Here is a 19,249-nt window from a genome sequence, read left to right on the forward strand (position 1 = left end):
TCTTAATGATTGATTATTGTTGTTATTATTAATATTATAAGTTTGTTTTATTTTATTTTCTTGTTTGGGATGAAAAGATCTTTTTTTTCTTGGAATAAAAAGAGGAAAATGTTTCTGAAAAAACAAAATGTTTGTGAGATTTATTTCTCTTCTGCACACGAACACTCTGAATGTGATTCATCTGTTCGCTCTGCGTCTCATCAGCCGCGCTCCTTTTCTACCTTTCCTCCTTATTTCCTCTCAGATCTCATGACTCACTCTTCTTTTGTTATTGATTCACTTCCCTCCTCCTCTCGTCTGCTCTTTGATCTTCTCTCTGTCCCTTTTCATCCAAACGTGACGTATGAACACAGAACCCGTGGAGAACAACATGACGTCCCGTTCAGCTCTGAGGATTCATGTGAAGCGACAAGAAGATCCACTCTTCAGTGTGCTGCTCTCTGATTGGATGATTCCAGGGGACCTGCAGACAGACAGGCGACGCTTTGTGATGACATCATCGGCGTCCTGAGGCCTCATGGACCTCAAGATTAAATAGTTCTCTTCATTTTCATTATCATGACAGAACGTCTCAGGCAGAGTTTGTCCTCGGTGTTAAAGCAGCGTGACGACCTGAGTGTTTGAGTTCACCTGTAGATTTAGATTTACACATGAACCACCTGTGAACTGACACAGGACGAGGGAGACCTGACGCTGTGGCGGACCCTGCCACGATTATGGAAGCTCATTTCTGCTAAAAGAAAAAGAAAAAATGAAAAATATTCTCATTGGAAATAAAAAATTAGAAGTCAGAATTATGAGATAAAATGTTTTCAATAATTTTATATACATATATACAGATATATATGTGTCTGTATATAGACAAATATACAAGTATATAGGTATATATTAATGTATGTTTATATATTTATATATGAATGTATACATAGGTATATATGAATGTATAAATATGTATATTAATGTATAAATATTTAGATATTAATGTCAATTTCATTGTACTCTCCTGTACAATGACAATAAAGACTATTCTATTCTATATATATGTATAATATTTGAACCCGGGCTCAGTCGTCATCCTGTTTCCCTGTAAGTGTCAGAAATTAGCTGCCATGACGTCATCGCCTGCTGTGAACTGCCTCATTAACATAAATAAAGTCATCATTCTAACAGCTGTTTGATGTTAATGACCGTAAACAACAACAACAACAACAACAACAAGATGTTTGTTTTAATGACAAATGTTCACATGCTTTTGCAGGACCATAAAAGGAGTGTGTGTGTGTGTGTGTGTGTGTGTGTGAGAGAGACACATTTATTCTGACAGGAAGTGTTCGAACACTTTCATACCAGGAAGTGAGCGCGAGAAACCGTTGCTTTATTTCGATACAGCTCGCGCTCTGTTAACCTGACCGTGTGTGAGTGTGTGTGTGTGTGAGAGAGTGTGTGTGTGTGTGTGTGTGTGTGTGTGTGTGAGAGAGTGTGTGTGTGTGTGTGTGTGTGAGAGTGAGTGTGTGTGCGTGTGTGTGAGAGTGTGTGTGTGTGTGTGTGTGTGTGTGTGTGTGTGAGAGTGTGAGTGTGTGTGCGTGTGTGTGTGTGTGTGTGTGTGTGTGTGAGAGTGTGTGTGTGTGTGTGTGAGAGTGTGTGTGTGTGTGTGTGTGTGTGAGAGTGTGTGTGTGTGTGTGTGAGAGAGTGTGAGTGTGTGTGTGTGTGTGTGTGTGTGTGTGTTGGGAGGAAACCGTCTTCTTCTTTCCCGTCACCAGCGCGCGCTGTTATGAATTCTACGAATTCCTCTCGCGGGATTTGAATATTCATGAGACTGGCCGCAGCTCGAATCTGATTGGCGGGAATGTTCAAAACATTGAACACGTCTCCGCGCTGATTGGACGGCGAGGCCGGTGGGGGCGTGGTCGGGCAGAGGGGTATAAATTCAGACCAAAACAGAGTCGTAGCTCAGAAACGGGTCGGTACCAGCGGGAGTCTGAAACTCTGGAGCGACTTTTAACGACCCAACGGAACAAACAAGTCAACAGACTTCTGATATTTGCTGATAGTGGATTTAAAAGGCGGGAACAGACGAAGGAGTTTGGACCCCGTTTAACATCGACACCAGAGGAACGGAACCAGCAACATGATGGATGTTATCAGCGTCAACTGACCGAACTCTTCACAACATGTTGCAGAAACGAACCGCGGAGTTTCATTTGGAGGAGGAGGTCCGAGGAAAGAACGGTGAGGACCCGACTACACACAGAACCAACCCGGCACCGGCCGAACCTCCGCGGTGGGGTTCGTGCTGGTGCTGGCTAAGCTAGGCTAACACCGGTCCAGTCTCCGGTGTCATCGGTCAGGTCTCACATTTAGACATCAAGTCGAAAGTAACGTTAAGACACTTTAGAACCGGACATGACTCGGTCCATCTACCGACACACAGAGGTTCTGATGACTGAAGATGAATCTGAGTATTGATCTTTGATTGTGTTCTTGTGTCAGTTTGACATATTGATCCGGGTCCGGGTCGGTCCACTCACCTGGTTCCTGAGCTTTTAACTAAATCTCACTGACTTCATCATGTTCTGACTCCTCGGTTCTGTGCTGACATCGCTGATCTGTTCTGTTGTGTTCTGGTCTCAGTGAAGGAACCGTTCTGCAGTCAGTACAGCTGTGGTTCTCTGCTCGGCAGCGGCGGGTTCGGCTCGGTGTTTTCCGGCCAGAGGCTCTCTGATGGACTTCAGGTCAGAACACAGAACTTCACCTCCTTCACACGGACTCTGACCAGGCTCGCTGTTGATCCGCTCTAAACGCGTTGTGTCCTTTTTGTCCCTCCAGGTCGCCGTCAAACAGATTTCCAGAGACAGAGTTCAGCAGTGGGCCCGCCTGGTGAGTGACAGCTGCTCCCTGTCGGTCCATTATTACTCAGGAAATAGTTCCAATAATCCAAACAGCCGAACTCCTGAAGAGTCCGGCTCGGCTCTGCCCCCTGCTGGGCCCACAGGTGTGGTACAGCCGTGGGCGGGGCCGGCCCGGGCTCCACGGAAACCCGTGACGTCATGGTTCAGTAAACAAGGCAGGAGGATTTCCCCTCAGAGTCCAACTCATTTCTTATTCATCAGAACTCTAACTGGGACTCCCCCAGAACAGAACAGCTGAACAGAATCATTGTTTTTATTGAAGTAGTTATAACAGAAGCTTTTATTGATCACTTTGATTGAAAGGTTCTGTTGGGATCATTTGTTTGGCTGTTGGGTTGTTTGGACCTGTCGTAAACAGTTTGTGTCACCAATCAGAAACGGATCAGTTCCAGTTGTTCTGTGACATTAAGTGTTGGTGCTGTCTCTCCTCAGCCCGGTGAGGTCGGCCCGGTTCCCATGGAGATCGCTCTGCTGCAGCGGCTGTCGGAGGTCGGGGGTCACGCGGGCGTCGTCCGAATGCTGGACTGGTTCGAGGTGGAGGGGCGGGGCTTCCTGCTGGTGCTGGAGCGACCGCCGCAGTGTCAGGACCTGTTCGACTTCATCACGGAGTCGGGAGCGCTGTCGGAGCGCCTCGCCCTCAGGTGGGCCTCTCTCAGAACCCTTCTCTGTGGGACCCGTTCCTCCTCGTTGGACTCGTGGTGTTAAAGTTCTCTTTGTGTCCTTCAGGTTCTTCCGTCAGATCGTGGAGGCGCTGCGGTTCGCTCACGCTCAGGGCGTCGTGCACCGCGACATCAAAGACGAGAACGTCGTGGTCGACACGAGGACGCTCGAGGTGAAGATCATCGACTTTGGATCTGGAGCTCCACTCAAAGAGACGCCGTACAACGAGTTCGAAGGTACCGTCTGCTCCTAACGATCTGAGAGGTTCTGTACGTTAATGGTACTGTTGAACAGCCACATCAATGAAGTTGTTCCCCTGTCCTCCTCCTCCTCCTCCTCCTCCTCCTCCTCCTCCTCCTCCTCCTCCTCCTCCTCCTCCACAGGGACTCGGGTCTACAGTCCTCCTGAGTGGATCCTGTCTCAGTCCTACGAGGCCGTCCCCCTCACCGTCTGGTCTCTCGGCGTCTTGCTCTTCGACATGGTTTGCGGCGACATCCCGTTTGAGTGTGACATGGAGATCATCCAGGCCACGCCCCTTTTCACCAGACGGGTCTCTACAGGTGAGCACAGGCCACGCCCACCACGCTGCTCCTGTGAGATGTGATTGGCTCGCTCATGTTTAACGCTGGGCTCTCTCCTCAGAATGCCAGTCTCTGATTCGCTGGTGTCTGTCTTACCGGCCCGAGGAGCGTCCCAGCCTGGAGGAGATCCTGTCTCACCCCTGGATGGAGGGAGGAGAGACGGGGGAGGAAGGAGGAGACCTGCAGGAGGAGCACGGCTCTCTGCCCAGCCAGTCCCTGTAGACCTGGACCTGGAGGACCAGCAGGGACTGAAGCTCACACTGGATCTGAACTCTGACTGTCGGGGCAGCGATCAAACTCCTGCTGGGAGAACGTCCCGGGTCCATCCTCGAATCACTGAAAGAACTTCTTTTAACTTCCTGTTTGTTATTTATCTGTTTGGGTTGGCAGCCATGTTTGATTTGGGCAGGAGGACTTCCTGTTGGGTTATTTATTGATCCGAGTATTTATTTAGTTCTCATGAAGCAGCTGGTCTCAGCTCAGCTTCACCAGGTTCTGGTTCTTTAAACACTTAGTTAGTCCTTCTGTCCCCTCCTTTATTTTCTAAAACCAAGTTGTAACTCGAGAGAACAGAACAGAACACAGAACACAACACAGAACACAGAACAGAACACAGAACAGAACAGAACACAGAACAGAACACAGAACACAACATAGCACACAGAACCGAACAGAACACAGAACACTCTCAGACTCTCAGCTGCGTTCAGGTGCAGATTAAAAGCAGGTCATCTGAGCACTGAAACATTTCCACCTGTGAGCTCGTCATCACTTCCTGCAGTGGTGACGTCACATGACGCCAAATAAAACAGCAAAGATTTAGTTTGGTTTGATGTCAGAACCTTTTGACCCGTGACAACAGCTGGCGTGTTCTGTGTTTCTGTTCCTGGAGGAGCTTCAGGTTTCAGACCGGCTCGGTCAGCAGAACACTCAGAACCTGAAGAACAGGAAAGTAATCTGTTACATTCACAGAACCTGAAGAACAGGAAAGTAATCCCGTTACATTCACAGAACCTGAAGAACAGGAAAGTAATCTGTTACATTCCAGCACATTACACATCACAGGTGTCGGGTCCAGTTAGACCGGAGCAGCCGGAGCCGCAGCTGTCGCTCCATCAGATCTCAGGTCAGTTATTGAGCCTGTCAGATCTTCAGTTTATGTTTGAATGCAGATATTTATTAGTTGTCTGGTTCCGGTCCAGAAGTGAACCAGTGGATCTGGTTCATGGCGACCTCACTGTAAATACTTGTGTATTTCTCACTGGTTTATGATCAGAGTGGCTCCTCAGTCACTTGTTCCTGTTTATTTACATTAAATAAGAATTTATGGATCGAGAGAAAAAGATCCAACGTTTAATAAAACAGTTTTTTATCACTTTATCGTGTCGTTCTCATTCTGTCCCTCTTATATTTATATATCTATATTTATATTTATATTCATACGACAGCATGTTTTAAACAAAGTGTCAGAGAACAATGATTCAAAACTAAATCACATTAAAGGTAATTTTATAGTTAATTAAACTTTTAAATGAAATGTTTAATAAGTATTGAGACTGAAGTCAATAAACATCAGTTACAACTTTATAATAAAGTTTTTTAATAAAATGTTTGAAGATTTTTTATTGGTTAACAGTAAAATAATTTGGTTTAATTATCAATTTACCATTTATTAGTATGTTCTGATCAGAAGCATCGTGATGAACTCTTTAGTCTACACACACACACACACACACACACACACACACACACACACACGCTGACCGGATGTTGCTGCTTTTATTTTCTACATTTTCAATAAAAGTATTTAAAAAACAGAGACTGTGCTTCAGTGAACCAGCAGGTGGCGCTGGACATCACAAACATCCGACAGGTGAGGTGTTCATCCAGCAGCCAATAGGATTCCTCCATGTTCAACCTGCAGGAGAACAAGGAAGTGATTGTTGTCAGAGGATCAGAGAGGAGGAGGAGGAGAGAGGGCTCACTCTGACTGAATATCCAGAGCTCCATCCTCTCATGACGAAGTGGGTGAATAGACGATCTTTGATCAAAAATCGTCACGCTGTACTTTTGAATATAGTTTCTGCAACAAATCATTTTTAACTGACATATTTCTGGATGTTAAACTTGATCTTTCAGCACTGATGATGTTTTATCAAACATTAAACAAACATGTATTCAGGACACTGTTACAGTCTGATGAATGACACATGTTGGTTTATTTGTTATCAATAACTTTAAAAGATCCTAGTTGAGATTAAAGATCATTAAATGTCAGTTTAGCTTTGATGAGTGTTTCTGCTGGTGAATAATTGTTCTGAACTCCTTTTAGCTTGTTCACAGCATCTCAACATCAAACTGAGGAAACAGAAACGCTTCCAGCAGTTTGATCAGAATTATATTTATTCAATCACCTCTGAAGGTTTTACTGGCATCATTTCTACATTATCATCCTTTAATTCAGCCGAGAGACGAAAACCAGCTGCTGCTTTATTTAGACTGACGACATTTAACTAAACGAAATTAATCATAATAAAATCAGTGACTAATGTGAGTAAACACATTTAAACATGCGGATATGGTAATTTCAACTCATTAAAAAATAATAACCATTATCATTATCGGTTAATGTTCTGTATGTTATTAATGATTCAAATCTTAAATCTTTAAGTGTTAAAGTTCACATTTCAGAGACGACAGCAGATATTCTGCCTCAGAGTGATACATCCTGTCAGACAGTTCGTCCTATCTGTGCAGCTGTAGTTCCTTCAGTCCCTGAACGCATCGCAGCCTCCTCGGACTGTTGTCCTCCCGGCGGTGCGGTGGCCCCCCCGCAGGCTCCTCTAACCTCACCTCCGGTCAGACATCCGCCTGACACACCCGCCGCTCCCTCTGTAACCTGACCGACACACCGGAGCTCAGTTCCGGGTGGGTGTGCACTGTGAGCCGGGGCTAGCTGGCAGGCTAGCGGAGTGTTGGTCGAGCAGGCAGCGGAGTGAAGACTCGGTCCGGACGGCGGGCAGAGGGAGCGCAGCATGGCCGCAGGGAAGCACAGCCAGGCGGCGGAGGAGAAGGCAGCGAGCCGGGGTCAGAGTGAAGGTAAGTGTGTCCGGGGAGGGAGACCCGAGGACCGGGAGACCAGTTCACTCCACACGGGCCGCGAGGCTCTGAACCCGGGTGGCTGCTCGAAGAGTGAGCCGATGTGTCGGAGCAGGAATCAGAGTTTGATATCTGTTGATAAATCGATCAAATCGATAAACGACTAAAGTTCCTCCGTGGTCCCGTGAACGCACAGGGCGGCGGAGGCTAGCTAACTAGCGGCTAAACTAACCAAAGTTAGCTGACTCGAAGCGGGTCAGTATCTGTCACAGTTAACCCGGAAAGTTCACCAGTGTGAAGACTCGCGGGTCTTTGCCGGGTTAACATCGCGTCAAGTGTTTATTAAGTGACGTCAGGACTTTAAACTAACGACTTTAACTATTAGCATGCTAGCTGAGCAGGAGGCTAAAGCACAGGGCTAGGCTAATTGTTTATGGTGTAAAACTAGTTTCTGTCATGCTAACTGAGGCTAACCAGTGTTAGCTGCTGATGTAGCTTCACTGTGGAGGCTAAACCAGAGCACGGTGTTAGAACCAGGTGTGTCAGCGGTTCAGCAGCTGATGACGTGGAGGTTTGGACTGCAGGTGGCACACACACACACACACACACACACACACACACAGAGGTGGCAGAATGAGATACTTTGGAAATACTCCAGTGAAACATCTGCCTTACAAACTTTACTTCCGTAAAGTATCTCAGTATTTACTCAGTACTTTGGTAAATGTACTCAGTTACATGGCACCACTGCAGGCAGAGAGGCAGAGCCAAGGTGTCAAAATCAAATATATAATTAAATATCTAAATAATTGTGTCATTTAATCCTAATTGTCACCGTAAGTAAATAAATAACACATTAAATATAAGAGTTAGATTTATTTCAGTATTTATTTATCTGTTATAAATAAATATGTCTTCCTCCATGAAAAGTGTGGATCGGTCCGACAGGCAGCAGAACAGAACAGAGTAGGATTCAGATTTTCCCGTCTACAGTTCAGCCCGGTGTGGCTGGTACCAATAGAGGCAGTATACGTCCGGGTTCACATGATACCAGAACCTTCATTCTGAGACGTTGGCAGAAACAGAACATTTGAACATTGAACCTGAAAGCGATCAGAAGAAGAACCAACAGAACTCTAACACACACACGTTGATTTTATGTTTGGAAAAGCTTCCAAAATAATAATTTTATCCACAATATAAAAATAAATCGTTGTATCCATGATTCCAACGTGACGAGTGATTCTGTGTGTGGTTGTTTCCTGCAGTCAACAAGAAGCTGAAGTACATCAGCCTGGCGGTGCTGGTGGTCCAGAATGCATCGCTCATCCTCAGCATCCGATACGTCCGCACGTTGCCGGGCGACCGCTTCTTCGCGACGTCAGCCGTGGTGATGGCGGAGGTCCTGAAGGTGCTGACGTGTCTGCTCATCATTCTGCTGCAGAAGAGATGTGAGTGAACCCGACCGGACTGAAGTGACAGAACAGGTGTAACAAGCTGAACGCTCAGCAGAAAAGTAAAGAATTTAGAAAGATGAGATGTGACAAAATATAAATAATATATCAGGTGTGTTAATCTAACTGATCACGTTGTCACGGTGACGGTAACCTGGCTCGTTGAAGCAGCAGAACTAAGAGCTGCGGTTCTGAAGTGGGCAGGACAGAAGAAACAGAGTCGCACCTGTAAGACCTGTCAGGGCAGCGAGCTCAGGTCCTGCAGCTTCAGGCCGCTGTGGAAGAACGACATCAGAGCAAACAGTAACCTGACTCTCTCTCTCTCTGTGGCTGCAGGCAATGTGAAGCAGACGCTGCTCTTCCTGCTCGACTCCATCGTGTTTCAGTACAAAGACACTCTGAAACTCGCCGTCCCGTCGCTCATCTACACTCTGCAGAACAACCTGCAGTACATCGCCATCTCCAACCTGCCGGCCGCTACCTTCCAGGTCAGACTCGGGGTGATTCACAGGTTCAGTCGGGTGGTGTTCTGTCTTTTTCTCCTCGTGTGAAGCCAAACAACAAGAAGTCTGACTTCCTGTCTGACGTCCTGTCTGGACACTGAAGACGTAAATCTGTAAAAACACCTCACAAATATAAGTTTAATTAGCAAAAAGGTCTGAAGACACAAATCTGTGTTAAAAAAGTCAAAATTTTCCAAATGTTAATTATTAACATGATGTTGGCAGAAGGAGAGGGGTGGAGCCTGTTCAGACACATGTGAGCAGCTAATGTTAGCATGTTAGCATGTTAGCTCGTCCTGTCCCCTCGTCTCAGAGTCTGAATGTGTTTCCAGTTAAATGTGTGTAATAAGCTGTGTGTCACCACAGGCTGAACATATAAACACCTTTCATTCATCATTAAATGTCCCTCAGTTTAATCCTGAAGCTCTCTATGTGTTAAAAACAGTTAGCGGTTGCTAACGAGTGTCTGAATGAGACTACAGAGGTTGTCGACAAACTGGAGACTGAACTGAGATCAGCTGATACAGATATTAGTTCAGGAGATCAGAGAGGAGAGAAGGTGGATGGAGGTTCATCAGCTGACACAAAGTGTTGATGTGTGACTGACTGACAACAGGTCGAACATGAAGCTGGTGACAGAAACGTCATCACGCAGCAGCTGTTGTTGACAGGAAGTGTGTCGTTCTCAGGTGACGTACCAGCTGAAGATCCTCACCACGGCTCTGTTCAGCGTGTTGATGCTGAGGAAGTCTCTGTCCAGAGTTCAGTGGGTGTCTCTGCTGCTGCTGTTCGCCGGAGTCGCCATCGTTCAGGTACGACGCTCAGCTGGAGGCTGACGGAGCTCACTGAGGTTTCATCACAGCTCCACTTTATACACCGAAGACGTCTTAGTGTTGCATCAAATTATTCACAATCTGAACATTTTGAGGCTACAGCTGTAATAACAACACCAACAACAATAACAACAGCAAAACAATAACAACAATAACAACAGCAAAATAATAACAACAGCAAAACAGTAACAACAGCAAAACAATAACAACAACAATAACAACAGCAAAACAATAACAACAGCAAAACAATAACAACACTGTAATTTTCTGTTATTGACATTTTGTTTAGCGGATCATAAGTCTCCTGCTGTGACATCACACCTGTCAGTCACTTAAAGTCGACTGTACATGTGACTTATTGATAGATGTTACTGATCAATCGTGTTCCTTCACAACTTCCTGTTGCTGTGCTGAGTAAGCTGACTGCTGATTGGCCGGTGAGCTGATCAGGTGTTAAACGTCTGGTTTCAGGTGCAGCAGGAGGGGAAGAAGGAGGCGTCGGTGTCGGACAGCTCCAATCAGAACTACACGGTGGGTTTGGTTGCCGTGGTGATCAGCTGCCTGTCGTCGGGATTCGCCGGCGTTTACTTTGAGAAGATCCTGAAAGGGAGCTCGGCGTCCGTCTGGGTGAGGAACGTGCAGTTGGGGATCTTCGGCATGGCGCTCGGCATGCTGGGACTGTGGTGGAACGACGGCGCCGCCATCGCCGAGCGCGGCTTCCTGTTCGGATACACGGACATGGTGTGGTGCGTCATATTCAACCAGGCGTTCGGCGGGCTGCTGGTGGCCGTGGTGGTGAAGTACGCCGACAACATCCTGAAGGGCTTCGCCACCTCCTTCTCCATCATCGTCTCCACGGTGATGTCCATCTACCTGTTCGGCTTCCACGTGGACCTGCTCTTCACGGCGGGGGCGGGGCTTGTCATCGGGGCCGTCTACATGTACAGCCTGCCAAAAGCGGCCGGCGGCTCTTCGTCTTCAAGCTCCTCCTCGTCTTCCTCGTCATCTTCAGTGTTGCCGAGGACGACCGAGGGCGCCGAGATGGAGGCGTTTCTGCCAAAGTCAGTGCTGGTGAAGTGACTCTCTCTCTCTCTCTCTTTCTCTCTCTCTCTCTTCTCTCTGGCGTGGTGCTCACTTCCTGTCTGCTGTGGGCGGGGTCAGAGGTCAGTCTGGGTTCATCAGCGCTGCACGCTCTCTCGCCCTCTGCTGGCTGACCTCCTCTCCTTCCTCCTCCCTCCTCCGCTGACTTCTGCTAACTGTCTCCCAACCTTGTGCTGATCTTTTGACCTCCTTTTTGGAGGAGAAAAGAGGAGGAGATGTGTTTGTTCCTTCTCCTCCACGCGCCTCCATCTGCTCTCCATCACACGCTTCTCCTCCTGTGATGAAGAGGAGGAGTCGATGACCTCCTCAGAGCAAACTAACATTTGGTTTGTGATGCAGAGGAGCGCAGAGACTCTTCCTCCTCCTCCTGCTCCTCCTCTTCCTCTGCTGTAATTCTGCTTCCTCTCTCCAGGAGGAGGAGAAGATGGAGGAGGCGCTCCTAACGTCTGGTTTTAACTCTGCTTTTCCTCCTAAACACTAACCTCTCCTCCACCTCAGAGCTCCGGGAGGCGTCCTGTCTCCTCCACCCGCCGTCCACGTCACAGACTAACTGCTCAAAGCACAACAGCAGCAGGAGGAGCAGGAGCAGGAGGAGGAGGAGGAGGAGGAGGAGGAGGAGCCTGACCACCAGCTGTCTGTGTGTTTCCTGTTTGTCGTCTCGCCCTCTCTGCCTTAAAACTCGTCACTAACTGAATGAAAAGAGAAGCCTTACGCGGATTATTGACGATATATTGATTCCTGTGGGTGCAGGCGGAGCTGCGGAGGACGGCTGAATGTTTCCACTGTGCAGCTTCAACAGTTTACTGATCATCCTCAGGTCGGAGCGGGCAGACAGACATCGATCATTTCCATCATCAGTTAAGAGTTACTTCTCTCTGCTGGGATCAGCGACTGCAGCCCTGCTGGGTCGGATCAGAACCGTGTGATCGTCTGCTCGCTCTGACTGAATGAACGTGTGGAGCTGCACAGTGGAAACATGTGACGGTCCGGCGCGGCTCCGGTGACGCGGGTCCGTTTGTGTTCGGTGCCTTTTCTTCTCATCTGTACAGAAGCCATACGATTGTGTCGGTGTTAGCGGTTAGCGGTGTACAGTTAGCAGAGCTCACTCAGACCAGCTGGAACTTTGACCCGTCTGAGGCTCTGCAGGCGGACGGGAGGGTTTCCTGCCTCCTGCTCTGAGGACACATCATGAACCGTGTGACGGAGCTGAGGGCGGGTGTGCTCGTTGATTGGAGCACCTTTTAACTCGGTCACCCAGAATAATTCTAGCGTTGGTCCTGCTGCAGGCGTCTTGTTGGAGACGTCCTGCCGAGGCGTCCTGAATGTTTCTCTGCTGCGCGTCCACTCGCTCTGCGTGGACGTGTCGTCAGCTGAGCTGCTTCCTGCTGTTTCTGTTTCACTTTGGGAGGAAAGTTTGAGTTGTTTCAGTCTTCAGACGGCTGCAGGAGGTGAAGAGAGGCTGCGAACGTGTCCACGCGTCAGCCGGTGGACGATCGTTTGATTTAAACCACCAAAGAACAGAAATGACAGAAGAGTTAAAGGTACATTCCTGTGTTTAAACCTGTCAGTCATCAGCCCGGCTGCGTCCGACATCTCAGCCTGATGATCAGGATCAATATCCTCCATCGATCTGCTGAGTCAGGATTTGGTCTTTAGATGAACTGAATGTTTCCTGTCATTTTTTGGAACATTTTGAACTTTTGTGAGAAATAGTGAAAGATACAGTTTCCTGTTTCATTCAGGGACATTTTTTAATTATTGATCAAATATGTTTTATCACGTCAGAACAGAATCAATCATCAGGACCAATATGTTGTGTTATTTTACATTTAATATCATAAATATTTTACATTAGTTGTGAAACAATAAATGATTTTCTTTAATGAATGAGTGATCGTGTCGTCGCAGCGTCGTCTTCTTCTTCTCCTGCAGCTCGACGTCCAGACGAAACGCAAATCAAAGTTTCTGTTTTCTTCCAAAAGTGTAAAAAGAACTTTACTGGTTTTTTTCTCACCATCAGAATCAAAGATGGCGGACTGACCCGAGAACCAGAGCACGGATGGAAAATGATTTAACTTTTTATTTTTGTAAAGAAGCTGACAGTTTGTGGGACTTTATATTAATATATGAGGTGTTTTTATTTAATGTGGAGGACGAGGTGAGGTGGAGGAGGTGAAGGAGGAGGTGAAGGAGGTGGAGGAGGTGGAGGAGGTGGTGGTGGAGGAGGAGTTGGTGGGAGGTGGTGGTGGGGGGGAGGAGGTGGAGAAGGAGGTGGAGGAGGTGGTGATGGTGGGGGGTGGGGGGTGGGGGGGTCAAGTGGGGGGACTCAGCAGGTTGCTCCAGGTCGTCCTGACAGCCAATCAGAGCTGCTCTGTGTTCAGTCAGAAGTGGTTGCCCTCGGTGACGTTGGGATCAGGTGATTAACTGGGAAACTGAAGGTTGTTTTTAGTAATGTGACGAAGATGAAGTTTAATTCTGACACTTTTTATTAAGATGATTCTCTCGTTGAGAGAGAAAGCGAGTTAACGAACTCGTCGGTAACAGAATAAATCAGTTATTAAAAGCTGCAGCTGAATTAAAGTTCAGCCGTACGACAGCGAGATTCATTTAATTTATTTTTTAATCAAATTGAAGTTAAAGATTACAAACCAGCAAGTTTCAGTTTTCTTTTCATCTTCAGGAAGGAGTTTCAGTTTCTGTTGAATTCTTTGGTTATTTTCTCGTCATTGACTGGACGTCTGGAGCGCCGCCTGCTGGACGTTTAAACACATCCTGTAAGGTTCTGACCGATCCGGCGGGTCCCTGACATCCAGCAGGAGAATCGTCCAATAGGATGGTTCGGATCTTACAGGATGTTTAAACTTCCTCTTCCTGTTTGGAAGTCTGTTTGTGTGAAATCTGTTGGGTTTCATCTCTGATCTGTTCGTTTGCACTTGATTGTTGACTTGTATTAATGCCTCTGAATCTGTACATACTTCTTTTGGTAAAGTTTTATATAAACAAGGACTTGAGATCAAAACTCTGGAGTTTGTCTTAATTTGTAGGGAAATGATGTTAAAAGATCTTATACAGATATAACAGCTTGTTTACAGGACACATTATTAAGACCAGGGCTTCAAAAGAAATGTGGAGATTTCAGGAAGAAATCTGAAATATGAGTAAAGAAGAAATCGTTATTTTCAAAAGTTGTAATATTTTGAGATGAAATGAAGATTATAATCCGGATGATGAGACTGCAGGTGTCTGCAGGTTTCCTCAGTCAAATCATTCTCAGAACATTTGTTCTGGAAACATCAGATCTATTAATGATATCTTTAATAAAGAACTTAAAGTCTTATTTATTTTAAACTTTGTAATATTTCCAGATCTTAAGAGATCCAAACAGATCTTCTCAGTTCTGAACTCTCAGCAGCTTCAAACCAACAAAACTCTTCCACACTTTGTTTATTTCTTCCCACTGAACTCGTCTTCTCAGGCCGACCAGCGCCGCTAACCAGAACCCAGCTCAGCGTTTCTAACTGCTCATCCAAACTAACTCTCTGACTCACGGAGCCGCTCGAACAAAGAAACGCAACAGATGAAACTGATGTCCGTCGTTTCATCTGACTCTGGAGGTGATTTCTGTAGTCGGCAACAAAAAGACAGCAGACATCTTGATCCGGTTCACAGCTACATTAACCTGTGATGTCACTTCCTGCTCTGTATGAAACAAACCCGTCCATCTCTGAGACAAACAGACTCCATGTTTCTACTCAAAGACAGAAAGAAGTTCATGTAGAACATTTGCTGAATGAACAAGAAGGTCCAAATGATGCAGAATGAGTCAGAGACAGAGTTTCACAGAGTTTATAAAGTGTCTCCAACTCAACAACTCACTAAACTGACACATTTGTTAAGGGAGTCTGGGGACTTTCTCCACGGGGACAAAGAAGGAGCCTATATTGTTCCTGTTTAGTGTCTTTGTAACATGTGACATGTTTAGATCAATAACATGTTTCTTCTTTCATAAATGGAGTGTAAATGGTGAAATCAGTGTAAACAGTGTGTTCAAACAGCTGATCAATGTTGGCAGGTAAGACTTTAGCACTTTAGACACAGAAGCAGACAGGCTGGTACAGACATGCTGCCACAAACTGACACTTTTTACAAGGAGACAAACAACTTCAGCTGAAAGATTTAATGATGAATTTACAACAAGGACACAATGACTTACAATCTGTCACACACACAGTTTCACTACGTTATAGAGTTTGTTTTAACTCAACAAATCTTAAAATCACTACATTTGTTAATGGAGTCTGGTGATGCTGTGTTACTGGTTCAGTGATGTGTTCACAAACACTGGCGACTGAAAGCTGTCGTCTCTGTTGGACATCATGCTGCCAGCTGTCGGTGGAACTTGATCTACATGACATCAGGGATATTGATGATATGTGCGTCTCATAGAAACACGTGTGAAGAGTTTATCTGAACTTTGACTTCAGTCTCAGGATTCTGAATTCAAAGTTGAAACCAGGACGCTCGTCACCATTCTCAACCTCATAATTGAAAGTGTCTGCTGTGCGCACCACCAGCTGTGACGGCTGTAGAATAAACTGATTATTAACACTTGTGTCTGATTTGTGTGTCATTAAAACACTCAGTCCAGCCTCAGTCTGTGACATCCACCTGATGCTTTGTTATCAGCTGCTGTTGCTAACAGCGGCTAACAAACAGCTGAACTGGAATGCGGTCTGACATCGTTGTTTGACTTCAGAGGTAAATTAAATCAGAATGGTGAGAATCTAAAACACAAACGTGTGTAAGTAGTGTGTCATTATCACATTCACTTAAAATCATTCTGAAAGTGAAGGAGATCAAACGTCTGCTGTCGTCCAGCTGATGGTTCTCTGGTTGTTTTAAATCAGGGAGGAGAGGATGACTGGGTTTATAGTTTTGGGTGGACTGCTCCTTTAATTTGAGCTCAGACGTGGTTGATGTGCTGTGATGTGAGTCGTGTCTGGAGGTCTGACCTCGTCTCTTCTTCTTCTCTGTTTCTGTCTCCAGATGTGCAGCCAAAGAAAAAGGATGCTGAGACGGACTGACGGACGTCTGGACCGACCGCTGCCTCCGTCCTCCCCGAGGTCACACACACAGACACTCCCTCACTGTTTTCACTGACCCGGTTCTGCTGCACTCAGAACCACAGCACTCCCACCGGTCCACCTCGAGCCTGCAGTGTAATCAGAGTACTGTACTGCTCGGTCTTTATCACTTCCTCTTGATTAATTTAAATATCTGAATTCCTTTCTGATATAAAGTTTGTGTTTTTAACTCCACCATTCATCACATTTACTGATCAGTTCACTGACAGAGAGACTGAATATCAAATATAAATTAATGTTCAGTTTACTGTAAATGTTTTGATTTAGCTTTGAGCTTTTTTAGCTATATGTATAATTTATGTTTTTTTTTTTCCTGTTTTACATTTCTAAATAAAAAGCCATATTTATCCTTTCATAATACGTCTGTAACATTTAGAGAGGAAACAAGTCTGTGACACTAAAGTTCCTCAGAGCAAGGCAGCGACGTCGTCCGGCTGCAGTGACATCATCAGCCTGCAGTGACATCATCAGCCTGCAGTGACATCATCAGCCTGCGTCCTCTTACTGTGACAGTTTACAGCAGTAAATAAGAAGTTTTTCATATTAAAATGTATTTTATATTCTAAACATTGTTTAAATGTCTCCTCGTCTTCACCTCGGTGCCTTCAAGCCTCCAGCAGTTTGTACGTGAAGCTTTAATATGAATGTTTTATTTGAAAGTGTACATGAGACACTACAGAGAGTCAGAAACACGTTCTAATGAACTGATCAAACTGTGAGAATAAACTGACTTTGGTGATGAAACTGTTTGTGCTCAGATCTTCTTCTCAGCGTGTTCACAGGATCAACTTCAACCTGCTGAGAGAACGAGTCAACTCAGCATTTAAAATGTGTTTCTATAAATGTAAATGATGTGAACAGACTTCTGTTTTCTCTCTTTGCTCTCACCTCCACCAACACTTCAAAAGAAAAAACCTCGTCATTGGTCAGTTTAATTACTTATTCAAGTTTAGATCAAAACTAATTAGAATATTACTTGTTTGTTTGTTATTCTACACAGAAAGTTTTATATTTATATCATGTAAACATGTCTGAGACATTGTCTCTTTGTTTAGACCTCAGAAATCAGAAACATGAATATTCAGTGATAAACTGGTGCATCATCGAGCAGCTCTGTCGGGTGAAAGCTGACATCACAGTTTATTTCGATTGCTAAGACTCATTGGTCGAAACTGAAGCGACATGTTCTGCATTTCCATCATGCAGCTCAGCGCAACAGTTAATCTCATGCCCAGAAGTGTCTCTCACCAACAAAACACTTCATACTTGTCTCAAAAGAAGCTCATTCAACAAAACACTTTGGAAACACACACAATCACTCTTAACAAACGGAACGACAAAATACTAACAACAAAGAACATTACATCAAATACATCTTATATTTCAACTTAGAATGATTTTTGTCTGGTAAATCAGTATTTTATAAAGGATCTTTTGCACTTTAATGGTTCTAAATGATTGTATATGCTGTAATATATTGCAACAACACTGAATCAGGAATGCAGAGATTTATTCAAGAACATTTGTGCTTTTGCATAAGTACCTCAGGACCATGCAGAAAATAAAGATTACGTAAACAGAATAATGCAGAATCTCAGAATTCCAGGGTTAGAATACAAATTACAGTAAGAGATCAAACTAAAAAACAACACGTGTATACTGTAATATTCAGACCCTGTCATCTGCATTCGGCCACATGTTTTCCTCGACGTCACATCTTATATCTTCTCTGGCACCTGGGGTAGAAGCTTCTTGAATGTCTGATCCATCCCTGCAGGCTTCGGGAGAAATATCTCCACAACCAGCATTCATTGCATCAGCAAGGAGAGCTGGCTGTGTGGAGCGTGATCATAAACCTTCCACCTACATGCTGAAAAATATTCTTCAACGGGGTTCAAGAAGGGCGAGTATGGAGGCAAAAACAGCACAGACATCCTTGGATGCTTTCTAATGAGGCCAAACGCAGATCACCTGAATCAGATTTCAGCTGAAAACTACCATCAGCTGTTTGGAATTGCATCTTCGTTTTATTTATTTTAATTGTCAATATTTTGATATAATTTTCAACAGATTTCAATGTGGCTGCAGCAGAAATTCCCAGTGTTTTTTCCTCTGTCATTCTGTTTTGAGTGTGTTTTTAACTGTTTTGAACAAAGTGTGTTAGCATTTGAAAAATGTGCTGTTAAAGCATAGTGTTTTGCAGGTGTGAACTAGTGAATAAGAAAAGACTTCATCCATTTCGGTGACTGTGGTCACTGAATGCACTTCGTCTGAAAGCAATGAAAAGTGAGACACAGTTTAGCCCACAGGCATTTCTGTTGTGCAGACTGTGCTAAGAGTTTTGAACATGTCGCTTCAGTCTCGACCAATGCGTCTTAACAATCGAAAGAAACTGTAATCTAAAGTCATGAATGAAGAATCAGAACTGAGCAGAGGTTTGTGTTAACATGGAGCCCGTTAGTGCTGCGGGTGGTCCTGCTGATCTCAGATCAGCTGCAGGCAGGAAACACACTCAGCTGGTTGTACCCTGCTGGAAAAACCAGCACAGACCAGCACCAAAACCAAAACCAGCACCAAAACCAGCACCAAAACCAGCACCAGCACCAAAACCAGCACCAAAACCAAAACCAGCACAGACCAGCACCAAAACCAGCACCAAAACCAGCACCAAAATCAGCACCAGCACCAAAACCAGCACAGACCAGCACAGACCAGCACCAAAACCAGCACAGACCAGCACCAAAACCAGCACCAAAACCAGCACCAAAACCAGCACCAAAATCAGCACCAGCACCAAAACCAGCACAGACCAGCACCAAAACCAGCACCAAAATCAGCACCAGCACCAAAACCAGCACAGACCAGCACCAAAACCAGCACCAAAACCAGCACCAAAACCAGCACCAAAACCAAAACCAGCACCAAGCCAACACCACACAGACCAGAACCAAAACCAGCACCAAAA

At 45.3% G+C, this 19,249-nt stretch overlaps 2 protein-coding genes across 4 annotated transcripts; both read left to right on the forward strand.

The window, feature by feature from the left end:
• The first annotated feature begins 1,939 nt into the window (after positions 1-1,939).
• On the forward strand, positions 1,940-5,528 carry pim2 (Pim-2 proto-oncogene, serine/threonine kinase). The gene is made up of 7 exons (XM_030424238.1): positions 1,940-2,229; positions 2,632-2,732; positions 2,827-2,877; positions 3,342-3,550; positions 3,636-3,805; positions 3,953-4,129; positions 4,212-5,528. The coding sequence occupies exons 1-7, from the start codon at positions 2,136-2,138 to the stop codon at positions 4,370-4,372; spliced, it is 963 nt and encodes a 320-aa protein (XP_030280098.1). The 5' UTR covers positions 1,940-2,135; the 3' UTR covers positions 4,373-5,528.
• A 1,355-nt stretch (positions 5,529-6,883) lies between these two features.
• slc35a2 (solute carrier family 35 member 2) lies at positions 6,884-17,028 on the forward strand. 3 transcript variants are annotated; one of them, XM_030424236.1, is made up of 6 exons: positions 6,884-7,249; positions 8,518-8,700; positions 9,040-9,191; positions 9,896-10,018; positions 10,511-11,100; positions 16,187-17,028. In XM_030424236.1, exons 1-6 carry the CDS (start codon positions 7,186-7,188, stop codon positions 16,212-16,214), a joined length of 1,140 nt encoding a protein of 379 aa, XP_030280096.1. In that variant the 5' UTR covers positions 6,884-7,185; the 3' UTR covers positions 16,215-17,028. The 3 variants fall into 3 exon arrangements, with proteins under 3 accessions (XP_030280096.1, XP_030280094.1, XP_030280095.1); XM_030424234.1 differs by lacking the exon at positions 16,187-17,028 and adding an exon at positions 13,161-13,339; XM_030424235.1 differs by lacking the exon at positions 16,187-17,028 and adding an exon at positions 11,639-13,026.
• The last annotated feature ends 2,221 nt before the right edge of the window (positions 17,029-19,249 follow it).

Source organism: Sparus aurata, chromosome 7 (assembly GCF_900880675.1).
Source record: "Sparus aurata chromosome 7, fSpaAur1.1, whole genome shotgun sequence".
NCBI classification, from domain to species: domain Eukaryota; kingdom Metazoa; phylum Chordata; class Actinopteri; order Spariformes; family Sparidae; genus Sparus; species Sparus aurata.